General features: G+C 52.8%; 3 protein-coding genes across 3 annotated transcripts; all 3 read right to left on the minus strand.

Annotated features, from left to right (window-relative positions):
* Positions 1-640: 640 nt before the first annotated feature.
* On the minus strand, positions 641-6,319 carry SMAC4_02418 (uncharacterized protein). Its single transcript, XM_003350699.2, has 3 exons — positions 5,376-6,319; positions 5,132-5,318; positions 641-5,069 (listed from the first exon to the last, which is right to left on the minus strand). Exons 1-3 carry the CDS (start codon positions 5,702-5,704, stop codon positions 1,446-1,448), a joined length of 4,140 nt encoding a protein of 1,379 aa, XP_003350747.1. The 5' UTR covers positions 5,705-6,319; the 3' UTR covers positions 641-1,445.
* Positions 6,320-8,764: 2,445 nt separating this feature from the next.
* Positions 8,765-11,329, minus strand: SMAC4_02419 (uncharacterized protein). Its single transcript, XM_003350700.2, has 2 exons — positions 10,650-11,329; positions 8,765-10,577 (listed from the first exon to the last, which is right to left on the minus strand). Exons 1-2 carry the CDS (start codon positions 10,765-10,767, stop codon positions 8,803-8,805), a joined length of 1,893 nt encoding a protein of 630 aa, XP_003350748.1. The 5' UTR covers positions 10,768-11,329; the 3' UTR covers positions 8,765-8,802.
* Positions 11,330-11,414: 85 nt separating this feature from the next.
* On the minus strand, positions 11,415-14,273 carry SMAC4_02420 (uncharacterized protein). Its single transcript, XM_003350701.2, has 2 exons — positions 13,452-14,273; positions 11,415-13,379 (listed from the first exon to the last, which is right to left on the minus strand). The coding sequence occupies exons 1-2, from the start codon at positions 13,643-13,645 to the stop codon at positions 12,326-12,328; spliced, it is 1,248 nt and encodes a 415-aa protein (XP_003350749.1). The 5' UTR covers positions 13,646-14,273; the 3' UTR covers positions 11,415-12,325.
* Between the last annotated feature and the right edge of the window lie 254 nt (positions 14,274-14,527).

The raw sequence follows: 14,527 nt of genomic DNA on the forward strand, positions 1-14,527 counted from the left end.
CAAGCCATATTTATCGCGTGGTATGATCATCATCTTGATCTTCTTTGTTCTTCCTCCTCGTCGTCCTTCCTTTTAGAGCCATCTCCCCTTTCCCGAGTTTCCTAGCCCGTTCCTCCCTCTCTCTGCCTTACGTGCGGGCAAGCAGCGAATCTCTGCGAGCGGCCCGCAATAAGTTGTGGACGACGGACGGGTACCACCACCAAGCAAATTACGCAATGGAAGTTACACCGGCGTGTTTGAGGAACGATAGGTACATATATTGAGGGGATTTAATCAGGATTCAAGATCAGGATCGGTATTGGGCTGTGCATGTGTATTGTGTGCGCGCGCGTGTGTGTGTGCGCAGCTTCCCGTCCCTCCTCAACTTCAAGTTTTAACCACATATTCAAAGGTAGTGTGGGCATAAACATCATGTTGTGAAAGGCCGGACGAGAGAGAGTACACCCAGAGAGCGAATGAAGTGATATGCCTTAGCTGGATTGATTATTTATTCATGCTATGGCACGACCACACATCGGCACAGAGCCTTGATAGGTAGGTAGGTACCTAGGTGTCATACAACAACATTGGATCAGAAGTTGGACAAGTTTAAGAATTGGTGAGAATCAGATATGATGTGTTATTGAGCTTCATTTATCAAGCAGAAAGGACGATAACAGCCTTTCAACCTCATATTGATTGGATACGTTGGCATTTCCCTGACAAGAGAAGAAACTAACGAGAGAGTTCATCGCTTTCGCTTTAAACTTGGGAGAAAACTCAGTATCGGGACATCCACTGCTTGCCGGGGTAGCTGATCGAGCAAGTATCAAAGTGCTTCATGGAAGTAAGTGGTACCATCCTTTATTCATAGTTCTCATGCCTCGTTATCAGTATGCCTTCCATTTGCCTAGAAGTCCAGATGAGATAGCTGTCAAAGGGCCATCGGAATCATGTCATCGACAAAGCCAGTTTGACATAACCCATCTCAATACATTCCGCCCTCATTCCCCAGGAGGCCAGGCCAACGATTGAATGGAAAAAAAAAGTTTGAACCGTTCTTATCTTCATAACTCCTCTACTAGATGGGGGAAAAATAACATAGTCTTGAAACAAAAGGATCCTCAAACAAGTCATTAGTCCCTTGAAGCTGTTATAACATATCATACTTCTGTCCTTCTCTCCTTCTCTCCCGTTCAAATCATTTCTTCCGTTCCCACCACTGTTTATCCCAGACCCTCTTTCATCCGAGTGTGTATTGCGATTTACATGTAAGAAGTTCAAGTCGGAAGCATGATACCAGTCCACGCAGGGGAGAGAAGGGTATTTAGCCATAATGAATGCTGAACAGAAGTCTATCAAACTTAAGAAGACGGAAAAAGGGTCCCCCGTCGAGTTTGAACAGAAATGAAAACAAAACCGAAGCCAAAGACACTTCAACTCATGGTTGAACAAAACCTCTTCTTCTATACCCCCATTGGCTCCTGTACTAGCTCGGGAAATGGCTGTGGCTGTGTGATCAACTGATTCTCCAGCCGCTGTGTACCACCAAACACGTACTCCAGAGCCATCTGCAAAAAGTTCCAGATAGAATGGTGTTCGTTGAAGATCGTGGCGAAGAGTGTGACGAGAAGAAGAGGGATCCAGATGAGATAGAGGTTCCTATCCCTACTCAGCTCCTTCTTCTTCACGGAATGCGCCCGGCGTAGGTTCTCCTGCTGCTCCTTGGTGATGGCGTTCTTGCGACCAATTTCAAGCATGACGGGCAGCTCGGGCGACGTCTTTATCACCTCCTCATTAATCTCCGTCTCCACGCTGACCTCCACCCCGACTGCCGTGGTCGTCGTTGTCTCTACTGTCATGCTGCTGCTGCCGGCTTGATCGAACAGGGAAGCACATTTCTCATCTGCTGCAGCTTCGGCCGCGGCCATCGCAATTGACGCCTGCTTCTCATCTGGGGACCCGCTCTGACCCTTGCCACAGCTCTCATCATAAGAGGGCGGAGGAACCGAGCTATTGTTATTGCTCATTAGACTGTTGAACCAGCCTGCAGATTCTTTTGAGGCAGGCGGCGGGGGCGTCGCTTGCGTGGTGTTTGGTTCTGGCCTTGGTGCGGTAATTCCTGGGACGACAGTGGCCGCAAGACGTTGGGCTGTCTGGTAACCAGGCAACGCTGGCATGTAGTGTACTACAGGAGGCAGCATGAACGGTAGCTGAGGGAAGTTCTGAGGGAAGTTCTGGAGGTGAAGCATTGCGGTGTGTTGCAACTGTTGTATTTGAGCCATGATGGCGTTGACAGCAGCAGCAGGACCAAGCCCATCAGCAAATGGTCGTTGCGGCTCAGCAACATTCTCATCGGTTCTTGGTGGCGATGCGATACTGCTACGGCGCATTTCGAGAACGGGTTCATCGTCACCATCGGTCGACTCGCTGTCCTCTGATGAGTCTTCCATATCTGATGTAAACTCCGAAGAATCTTCCGGCTCTGTAGACTCGCTGACCGGCCTCTCGAGGGTCAAAGTCGACATGGCTGCCGCCGTCTGCTGGAGTGACGTGAAGCTGCTGGTACTGGTAGCCCGGCTAGGCAATGATCCGAGACTACGGGACCTGCTGTGTAGTCGGTTAGTGGCAAGACGCTGGGCAACCTCTGGCGTCTTGGCCACGTCTGCAGCCGTGAAGCCAGATAACGTGCGGAGCGTGTGGTCAGCACCATGAGCAACCAAAAGTCGTACAATCTCAGCATGTCCATTAAGAGCAGCCATGTGGAGAGGAGTATAACCGCCGTTGTCCCGGCTATCGGGGTTCGCGCCCCTAGCCAAGAGGCCTGCGGTGAACCGGCGAAGGCCAAGAGAGCAAGCCAAATGTAACATGGTCTTTCTCGTGGCACCGCTAGCAAGATTCCATTTCGGTTTGCTGTTCGGAGTATCGTCCAGATCAATCGCCTCAATGACGTTGAGAAGGTAGTTCTCGAAGTGTCCGTGGTTGTATGTAGGAGCGCCGGTGGAAGAACCAGAACTCTCGTTGTTGAAATTTTGAATGAGATCGTTAGCGAACGAATTAACATCTTTGCCCATCTTCTGGGCCAAGCAGGCAAGCGCCGACTTGGCCAGTTCGTCGGATCTCGTATCGATATATTCGAAGTACACCGGTTGTCCGCGTACCTGGTGATTCTTGAAGGTAACCTGAACCTTACCAGGTGTGTCGCTAGGGGGTACCAGACACACCAAGGATTCCGCTCCCCAGTACGTCGTTGTCGTGGCCTGTCGTCCGCCAAACATAACAACAATGCCTTGGGAAAAGCCGCCACCCAGCACTGTAACTTCAAAACCGCCATCCACTGATCCTTGATGCGGGATTACCTTAAATAGCTTGACAGGAACTGGAGCCTCCGCAGCAGGCATTGGATTAGCAACTGGTGCGGGAGCTGGTGCCGGTGCCGTCGCGAATGGGCTGCCCACTGCTGACCGCATGAGTGGGCTCAGCAAATTACCACCATTGGTGTTCTGCCAATGGCTTGGGCTCTGAGCGCGACTCGGGTTTCCTGTTGTGGGATTGGCGAAAAAGCTGAGACCTTGGTTGCCAGGCAAGGTGAACATTGCCTGATCGTTATTATCAGTTGAGGGCGGCGATCCGCCGGTGTACGACATCGTAGCTGCGCCAGTAGCGAGGGGCGGTGGGTTGAACTGTTGTTGGCTAGCGTCCGAAGGCCGGGAAAAGTGCCTCTGAACTGGCGGGACAAAGGCTGCCGAGGCTGATGATGCTGGTTTAGCCGCCGCCGCCGCCGCCGCGTTGGACACTTGCTGTGGGGGCATTGGGGCGATCAGTTCCACTGGTGTCATGGTAAGATTGCCGACTCTTCTCTTTTTGCTCGAAGTGGTGATCGGTCTGATTGGTGATGGGGGCTGAGAGATCTCTTGGTTAGGCGTAGTAACGGCAACCGGAGGCACAGCAGTAGGCTGTTTGCGCTTGAGTGGTTGAATATCGTGAGAAGGAGGAGGGGTGGGTCGTCCGTTTGACGCAGGAGGGTTGACAGTGCCATTCTGCGGTTGATCCGGAAGAAACTCGTCGTCCACTTGTGGAGAGTCCCGCGTCTTGTGATCATCGGTAATGACTATCGGGGACGAAAGCTGTTGGGAAATGTAGTTACCCTCATGGTCGACAATGGTGAAAATGACCTGGAAACCCTTCTTCTTGTCGTTGTGATGCCGGCCATAACACGCTATTCTGATATAGAATTCCACGTGGTAGGCGTTGACTTCTTCAGGCTTTGGCTCATGCCATTCCTGAATCTCGGCAGCGTTGAACACGATGATCCTGTCCGATTCGAAGGATCGCCAATATTCATCTTCCTCCACATTTTTTACCTTCTTCCGCCCAGCTCGCTTCGATTCACGCCTGATACACTTTTGACAAATTCGAATTTCGCCACCATCATGACCCGGCAGCTCATCTTCGGTATCCGGCCTCAGTTCCCCCTTGACTTGACGTCGCGCACCCAAGCGGGCACGCATTAGAGCCTTCTTCTTCAGATCGGGATTCTCCATCGCGCTCGTGCAAACAACGACGGCGTGCAACTCCAGTCTCTCAGGCGATGGTGGTGGGAGAGGTCGAGCCATCTGCTTGACCTTGCTGATATATTGCGTTGGAAGATGAAGCTTCTTAACTCCGTGAGGAAGAGGAAAGAGAGCGAGTCTGTACTTTGCTTGCGTCTCAACTCTCATTTTGGGGATTTCGACCTCTCCGTTGGCGTTTGCAGCCCCGTCTTTCTTCCGCATCCTGTCCATCAGTAAGACATCCAGATGATAGGGAGGACCGCCAAAGCCGCTAGGCATCTGAGGAATATTCATGGGCATCCCGTGCGGCATGAAGGAGATGCCACGACCATCGGGCGGCATATGCGGAATACTATAGGTAAATGCCGGCCAGTGCGAGCCCGGTACCATGAACTGGGGTATGCCATGCATCGGTAGGTTAGCAACCTGCCCCGGAATAACCTGCGACATGTGTTGTGCAGTCGCCATGTTTAACCCCGAGGCTTGTTCTTGAGGTTCGTCCGTTACCATAGCATCGGGCTGAACCATGGAGTAATGCTGCAAAAAACACACGCAATTAGATATTTCTGGACAACAAGTCAAAGCACAGAATCACTCACCCTCTGAGCCTGTTCAGGCGCTACGTATTGCATCAAAGGCTGTGGATTGCGCGAGTTTTGTGGCGATAATGCATCTCGCATTGAAGCAACTGGGCTGGGACTGTTGTCGTACGGACTGGCCATGAATTCGTTGGTATGTGCTGGTGTAACTTCGGTCGGCTTAATATCGGAAGGGTCAATAGTGAGACTGTCCATCGACGTCGATGATGAAGACATGGAATTTCTTGATGTGGCGGGTGCGGACTCTGGACTCGTCTGAACATCTGGCGAAGCGAACTGCATCTGCGGTGATCGGTAGCCCTCTTGATAATTTTCCTCTAGTTGCTGGTCGAGATCGAACGGGGTGTTTTCGGCCGTAAAGTGTGAGGCTTCCGTGAACTGTGATGCGCCGTAAAGACTGGCAGCGGGACTCATGTCGTCGGAATCGAAGATGCACGCCTGGTTCATGTTGAAATCGGTCCCAGCAAGGGCGCCATCGGGAGCTTCTTGGTTCGACCAGGGCTGATATCCATCGACGTTTAGGAACTCTGTAAAGTCGCTCTCCCCCGACCTGTTGTTATTAAAGCTTGGCATGACTCTCGATTGCGATGATGAGCGAACGTTGTCGATGATGTGCTATAGTGGAACAGCTTGCGGAAGCCAACCGGCGTGGCTGTTCCCGGCACCCGTCGTTGATCGGCTTTGTTCCAGATGAAATTCCTCCGCGTCGGTCGAAGATGAGATGACTTTTGTTAACACGTGGTGTTGACGTTGTTGACGCTCGGTTTCCTAGTAGTGGCGGGTCTCGTAGCAGCCCGTTGCCATCTGCTTTCTTGCGGCGCAGGGCAGAATCGCGGGAGTGGGTCGCGGGAGTGCAACAAGTCAATGTGTCCCCCGACGAGATGACGATCGCAGCAAGTATATAAAGGAGAAATCGAAGACTTGAGCTGGATGATGCAGTGTCGAATTGATGGGCTGGCGCAAGTAGCGATGTGTTTCGCAGACAGCAAATCAAGGTCGAAAGGCGGTAAGCGAAAATGAGAAGCGGGCGGCCAATTGACGGTGCAGATGTCGCAAGCAGCAGCTGGCGAGCGAAGCGGGAAGAGCAAGCTGGAAGAAAGATGTTGGACGGGTAAAGGAGCGCAATCGGCGACGGGACGAGCGACAAAAAAAGGACGACGGATTATTCGGTAATCGGGACTCGTTGTTGCGACGAGAGATATTTGAGGTAACGCGAAATGCAAGGGGCGCGCAATTGCCGGCTATCTCTGTTTATGAAGAGGTGGGTGTGTCGGGTTGGTAGAGGCGGTTTTGGTGTTCAGTTTCCAGTTTCTGGTGGGAGCGGGAGAGAGGCAAATGCTGTCAGAGGAACTATAAACCAGAGTCTGAATGGTTGCGAATGGATTTGGAGAAGGGCATGGACCGGGACCGTGACTGGCCTGCAATAGGTGACGGGCTCGGGTCGGGGATCACATCCAATGATGGGTTGGCTGGTTGGGAAGAAGAGGGGACGAACTCGAAAGTGGAAGTGCCAAAATGGTGGGCTGGAAGCGGGAGGTCGACGAAGCCCGATGAACTGGCGCAACGAACATGAAGCGAAAAAGAGTGGAGTTCCAGGGGAGGGGGCGCTATCTCAAAGCAAAAAGTAGAAAGGGCTGACGTTGGGCAGTGGGGATAATGTTTGTGGGTGTTGCGGCACTAACTCCATCTCACTGAACTGTGCAGGATGACTGTTAGCAAAGGGGCCAATTGTGCACATATCGTAACACGCAGATATCTACAGCATACGTAGACCCTACATGTACCGGTAGGAGTTCATCACATCAGTTTGCATACTCTGCCTTATCTTTGGCGTCTATGTACAGGTAGTACTAGGTTGTACTGCATCCATGTTGCACGGCACTTTATCTCCTCCTTTTCCTCTCAGTATTTTTCCTATGGAAGAAATGACAAAATGAAGCTGCGAAGTGGTTAGCCGGTGCAACACAAGAATTCTTGTCCGTACTCGTCGCACGGACAAGTGATTTCTATGGATCCATCCAAAGCTTCTCCACTATCAGTGACAGGACGGTGGCAGCGTGCATCTTCAAAATCCTCCGGGACACTGACGACGATATTGAATATTGGCCACAATAGTTGTTCATAATGTGAGGCCTATATAGGCTGACAGCTCTCCATGTCTGCTGATCATCGTTTACAGTCGTATATAAAACCCAGGAAAGAAGGGAGCGCCAAGTAAACGCTCGATAGTGCTCCCCGTGGCTGAAGCAGTCTCGATGGACGACTCTGCAGCATGTGGCTCGTGCTCTGCATCTCACCTCTCCTCACCAAGTCCACAATTCGCACAAGTGAGGCTCACCTCAAGCATCTCACAGGTCCAAGAAAAACTCGTCGTCTCCTTTCCTGGTGGAGACAATATTGGTTGTTGGGCAGCGAAGTCTGTGAGTTAAACATCTCAGCACCGTCGTCCAGCTTGACTGCACCGCCAAGTAATGCAAGAGAGTGAAAAGAGAAAGAGGAAGGAACAACAGATCTCACGAAAATCCGCACGGCATCTCGAGCTAGCAAGATTCATTCTCGACCTCTTGAGTCACAGCGCGGATGGGGATGTTTGTCCGTTTGGATCCCATAGCGGGCGCCGCCGCCTCACTCGCCTGCGTCCAAATTCCAAAATAACTGCAGCAGTACCTAACCACGCCGACCACGCTGACCCGTCACATTTTTCACACCCTTAACTTGACATACATCATACAATATGCCGTTATACCCATTTCTGCCTACGCTCGATAATCTTGCATGCCCTATCTCCAATCTCCAGATCTCTACGCATCTAGAACAAGGAAGCGTTCGGAATTCGGAAAGTCCAGAACAACCATTCCACGCGGAAGAAACAGAGGCGCGATATCCCTCACTCACCCCATCTTAACGCCGCTAGTTTCCTCCGCGGTACCGGACGCTAACTACATCTGCTACATGAAAGAAAAAAATGACACCATATTGTCACCACACTACTGTGTAGACACTAGGGCTAGCCGAACAGTGATCGGCTAAAGCAATCCGGGCCATCTGCGGAGCTGCGGAGTCGGAATTGACCCGAGCCAAAGATGGCCCCGGCCCATCGGAACCGGCCCGGTAAAGTGGAGTGGGGCGGAGCGGGTGTTGTGCCGATCGGTTGACGGAGGCATTGACGGAGGTTGCGGGTTTGCGTAGCCGGCAGTCGTGGGGATCGGAGGTCGTGAGCGGGGGGCTGTTTGGTGAGAGGAAGGCCTTGGTTGTGGTTGGGACAAAATCGTGGCATTTAGAATCAACGAGTTGGGAGCTTGAAGAGGATGATACTCTGGCATCTGCGTTTATTTCTACGTCCGGCTGCTAAAGGTCTTTTCTCTTTCCGCTTGGTATTGACCATCCTCTGAAATCGATGGTCATCCAGATTATCCCCATCTACCGATCTGCACTCCACCCCGTCTACTTCCCCTTGCATCCCTCAAAGTAAAATTTCTACCTCCTAAATCCAAAACTTCGCGTCATATCCGATACCCGACCCGCCTCCATCTCTTTCCTCCTTCAGCTATTTTTTTCCACTTCCAACTTCTCCCCTTCAACGTCTCCCCTACAATGTCCTCTTCAACCCCCCTTAGCTAACATCAAGTCTCGCAACATACCGACAACATGATTCGGCCAGCTCAGCACACCTATTGCTTGATATCAGCTGTGCTCCCACCAACAAGCGTTGGCGCGCTCCCGACATCATGGCTATCGTCATCCGGGAACCGAATCGACCGCCCCGGCGCTCGGCTATGAGACTTGGAAGCCGCTGCCTCGCGAGCCGCCGGCGTGGTCGAGACACCTCTTCCCCGCGTTTCGCTATCTAGAGTCGAACTGCTCGAGTTGGCAGCTTGAGGTGCACCCTGTGCCTCTGATTCAGCAGCACCAGCTTCAGAGGCAGGTGGATTGCGAATAATGGTTCCGCCGATTCTGTAGACGGGACGGTTCAACGGAATTTCTCGCTGATTGCTGTCGTCGGCTTCACCATGTCTCTCCGAATCGGGCTCGTCCTGGGATCGCCGGTGCCTCATGCCAGAGATCAAGGTGTTGACCCGGCTGCCAATGTTAAATGACGGCAACGGTCCGCCGCTAGAGCGTCTAGAGTCCGGAAGAACCGACCGCGAGGGTGAAGCGTTGCCGCTCTTGAGACCCTTGGAGAGTGTGCGAGGGAGATGGAAACCAAGTTTTCCCACGGGGATGCTAAGACCGTGGACGACGATGCTGCAGATGGCAATGAACCAGACCACCACCGTGACCGTCTCCGCCAAGCCCTTGACGTCCTCGCGCGGTTCCCCGTCAGGGCCTTCCATGCCCCTCAAGAACTCGAGCGTGATGTACAGATAAAAGATAGCCGAGACACCCACGGGGCCGAAGAAGCCCACGAAGATGGCCTGCTTCGCGCCCTCGATCTGGGGGATCACCTTGCGACCCCAAGGGATCTTGTGCGCGATGAACACCCACGGCAAGCGCCTCAATAACAAAACCAGGATCCCGAGCACGATGAGCCGGTAGATTTGAATACCGACCCCGTTGCGTAGAAACATCTCCCAGGGGCACACGGCCCCGTACCACATGAAGATGGTGACGTTGAGCAGCATGTCGATGGTGGGCTGCAGCGAGTCGTCGAGCGTCTCCAGTCGGAACCAGTCGTCCCAGGTGAACACGTTCCCCGCGATGAAGCACGCGAGCACATCGTCGCTACCGATCATGCCGCATGTGCCCGTGATGAAGAGCGCCAGCGAGATGGCAAACACCAAAAAGCTCTCGCGGTCGACAAACTTGCGCTCCTCGGCCCAGTGGAGCAGTTCTTTCGCGATCCAACCGACCGCGGTGCCGTAGACGATGGAGAGAATGATGGTGTACACCCACGTCTCGTAGAACCAAAGCGCCATCGCTCTGCCCCCACCGGCGCCGTCACCTGGGTAGTCATGCCCGATGTACTTGATCAGATACAAGGCGAAGAAGAGGAAGGGGTAGCCGAGTCCATCGTTGGCGCCCGACTCGGCGACAATGATCCGCTGCAGCTTCTTGGGTACGTTGTGATCGGCAAATCGGCCCTTGACGATGACGTTGGAGAGAACCGGATCCGTGGGTGTCACGCACGAGCCGATAACCAATGCCTTTAGGAAGCCCATGCCGTCGGGGCCGAAGCTGGGTACGAGAGCCCAGACGAGTAGGCTGGTGGTGATCCACATCATGAACATGATGGGGCCGAGTAGCATGGTGAGAGGGCGCCATTGTTGTTTCAGATATCTGCTAGGAAGTTGGACGCCAGCGAGGACAAGCTGCACGCCAAGGACGAGCCGGGAGAAGGCGAGGGTGATTTCCATCAAGGCGAGGGGGTCATGGTCGGCGTAAACGAGAGGACGTATAAAGTTGGCGGCGCGTGGGGAGAAAGCCACGCCTACCAATAAGGAGATGACTACAGTTCGAGAGAGAATGTTAGTGAAAATGGTTGGAGGTTTGGACATCGAAGTGTTGTAGATGTACTTACAGGCTTCAGACATGTAGTAGCTCTCCTTGCAGAGGTATGAGACCAGCCCAAAAAGCGAGATCCATCCTCCTAGGACGCTTAACACAATGTTGAAGTTAGTGATGGCTAAGGTGGGCATCTTGAAGACCGGTCTTCCAAGACTCTGGTCGCACCAAAGCCAAGTTCAAGCCAAGACGACGATCGCAAATCGTAAAGCTTGTTTCGGTATCTTGATGGGGTCCTTTGTGGACCAGATGTTATTGTCGCGTGAGTTCTACAACGATGTGTAAATGATATTTCAACATCTAAACGTCAACCGGGCTTGATATTTGCACGGCAGGGTAAAGCATGTGTTATTGAGCCATCGAGTAGAAGACGAGTTGAGTGAAGGCAGTCTTGACCAAGCAGATCATGGGAACGGGAGTGTTTGCCAGTTTGTGGACAAGAAAAGTGTCACTCCCAGAAGCCTACCAACTATCCAGCTGTTCAGATGGATGTGCTCTCGGCTTCTTCGCAGTCTGGGATTGGCGGTGTTGTCGACGGTGAGGTCCGTGACACGGATGGCGAGGGGTCTTGGAGCGGATGCACTCAGCAAAAATAAAAGTAATGTGAAGATTGATAAACTGAAGCAGCAGGCAGTATCTTGTTGAGATGCCCTCGCAGACAATTTCTTGAAACTGTCAGCTACGGCCTTTCCTCTGGTGAGGGGAAGAAACACAGGAGGTGAAGGTTGAAGGAGCACAGGCAAGAGATAAGAGAATCCGGTGAGATCCGTGAGGCTAGATCATTAGCGGGACGGGCCCTGCTTTTCTCCCATGAAAAGGTCACATACCTTCGGCAAAACCTTCAATCCGGTTCGTCTCAAATCTGATTTGGCCGTCACTCAGTGGGATGATCGACAGAGCGTCGTCTTGCAGTTGGTCGAAAGCACTGGGATAGCGAGGGCGCGCGACCTGGTTCTGAAAAGTGGCATTGAGGTCACAACTCGAGGTCTCTGGATTTTCAAAATTCGTGGTTTTCCGGCACACTGGTTCTTCGACCCTGATGACGCTTCGGCCCATTCGCAACATGGACATGGGCCACAAGGTTTGAAGAAATGCACATCGAGTCAGGACAGGGGAGTGCGTGCACATCGAATATAAGAATAGCTATGCTACCTACAAGCAAACAACAAAATATGTGTTTATCCCGGGGAAACATACAAAAGGCGGAATATGCACCAGCTAAGCATACTCTTAACAAAGAAGAGCAGTTGATTCTCCCCTCGATATATAAGCAATGACGCCGAGCTGACTCTTTCCATTGTCTAACGTTAGGAAAACCATTCATGCAATATCCGAGCAGGCAATATCTCTACATGATTAGACCTGAACGGCCAGTCCAATAATTTCGTTCTTTCGCAACGCCTGCTTGCGGGCTCTCGCTACCATGCAACTGATGCTTAACTTAAAAGGGCGATGGGGGATGAAACCTGTGATAAACGCCGTAACCCTTTGCTCCCCATTTTCCGACCCTTTTCTTTGCTCAAAAATGCTTTTTCAATCATGTCAAATCCGACAGATAGGACAGAGAGGACTACCTAATTCCTCTGCCTTCTGTTTCCGCAAACCCAAAAAAGTGCATACCAAAGCGTACCCCGCGAGATTATGAAAATTTCCTATAATACTTGCCAGCCACTCCTCCCTTCACAACACCCATCAAGCATGAATCATCTGGTCAACCGGCAGCGGCTTGAGACAGCCGTTGGACTCCCACTCCCAGGCCACTAAACTCCAGTTGAGTTCTCGGCGCCAAAACAGCCCAAGGCCCCGACCACCATCCGCCCCATTAAGCGATGGGTGATCGCTGCCACGGTTCTCAGCGCAGAGCCCGCCCGTCAACGGCATACGATGACGAAAGACGACTTTGCCCATGCGCGAGTGAAGGATGGCCATGGAGCACATCACGCAAGGCTCGTGCGTAAGGTACATCTCGAGCCCGTGACAGAGATATCCATCGGGAGAGGGATGGTCAATCTCAAAGACCTTTTGCTCGTCGTCGAGCAGAGGCTTGTCCTGGAAGGCCTCGAACTCGAGGATGGGTGTTTGGAACGTGTCGGTCCTCTTGTTCTCCGCACGCACTAGCTTCTGGGCGACCATGCTGATGGCACGAAGTACAGAATGCGCCATAGGATTCCCAACACATCCCGTCTTCCCCTGGCAGCGCCAACGGGCGTCAGCAGCAAGGGCCACAAGCGTGACTTTATTGCCTTCCTCACGCTGCACGATACAAGCTCCCATGGGTTCTCCGTGACCAGCGGCCTGGCTCTGCTCGGCCACCTGATGGGCCAGTGTCATCCATATCGCAGCATCGTCTGTAATCTCTTCTGTGCTTCGGGATACCATGGCAGGGTGCGGTCCAAGAGGGTTATTCTTGCGGTATAGAGTAGGCCAGAAGTGTTGGGACCACATGGCCGCTTGAATCTGGGAGGTGGGAGCGACCATGGGAACAGGAACACTGCGGATGAAGATATCTTCTTCCAAGCCCTCGATCGTCTTCAGGGCCTGGACCAGCTCCTCACGCGAAAGCTGGGACTCGGGACCGAGGATGATGTAGATCCAGTTCGATTTGCCCGTGTGGATCTGTCGGCTCTGGGGTGTTTCGTTCATGAATTGGGTTTTGAGATGGGCGGGTAGGTCGCCTGGCTTGGCGCATCTGCGTAGATGTGGAACGCCCTTAACGATTTCCTCAGGTAGCATGTCGCGCAAGAGGCTTGCAATAAACGTCAGCTTGTGTGACCCGGAAAGGTGTTGGGGGCTTGAGGGACTGCAGCAGGGGGCATACCTGATAGTAGGGTTCGCCGACTTGACGGGCGTTCGGGTGATCAGCACCCGCCCCGTAACATGGTCGTCTCTTAGCTCAAGAGTTGTTTTGAGGGGAATAAGGACACCATGATCGACTTCCTCGCGCACGAGGCTCCGGACAATGGGATCCTGTGCAGCAAGGACTGCTCCCATGGACTTGTCTTCGTGGGGCATCTTGGCAAAAGTGTGTAGAGCTCTTCTACCGGCGAGCTCTGATGTTGGATAATGTCGGCTGGATACAGAAAACCGAGAGCGTACAAAATTCGGAATCGTCAATCGCGGTGCTCGAGGCGTAGAGATCGTTCGGGGTCGGAGTGTAGAGGTAGTATGGTGGCCGCGGGGTCGCAAAAAAGCCTGGTACTCGGGATTAGGCTGAAGAGAGTGTCGAGCAAAACGGGCGAAGCTGAGACTTGAAGAGACCTTGATCGATGGCAAATGAGCGAGACTGGACCGTTTGAGGAAGAAGGAAGGGAACCATGGTGGTGAGAGTGGCTAGTACCTGGCCAGCAAGACCAAAGGAGGGTCCGGAGACGGGAAAGAACAGACAATGTTTTCCTGTCGTCAACCAAGTGGAAGCTGGGGAAAGCAAACTGCCAGTGCAGTGTTGTAAAGCACAAAGATGCACTTCCAGCTTGCCGTCGCTTAGTTGCCCGTTTGCGTGCGCGTTGCCCGTGATCGGGTAGGTCGTGTCGCCGTCTGGGTCGGGACCGGACTCACTGCATCCATTGACAAAAAAATGATGCCCCACTTTGGCGGACAGCGGGCAGCCCACCACAGCGACTCCCCGAACATTTTTGGCTGTCAAGGACTCAGGGTCAGGGCCACCCCGCGTCACGGGAGGCCGATGCCCGCAAACATTTGATTTTCGTCCACATTCCACCTACAGTGCACCACTGGCGCAGACCGGGACCAGGGCTCCCGCCAGAACAGCGACAGCCAGCGATTGCCGGGCCCATTTAAAACGACTGCTTCTTCGGCAGGCACCAAAAGGGTCTCATTCATTGCTGTCACTGGTCAATACATATACTACAATGGAAGTACTGTAGGTACTTGTCG

This window comes from Sordaria macrospora, chromosome 5 (genome assembly GCF_033870435.1).
Source record: "Sordaria macrospora chromosome 5, complete sequence".
Taxonomy (NCBI): domain Eukaryota; kingdom Fungi; phylum Ascomycota; class Sordariomycetes; order Sordariales; family Sordariaceae; genus Sordaria; species Sordaria macrospora.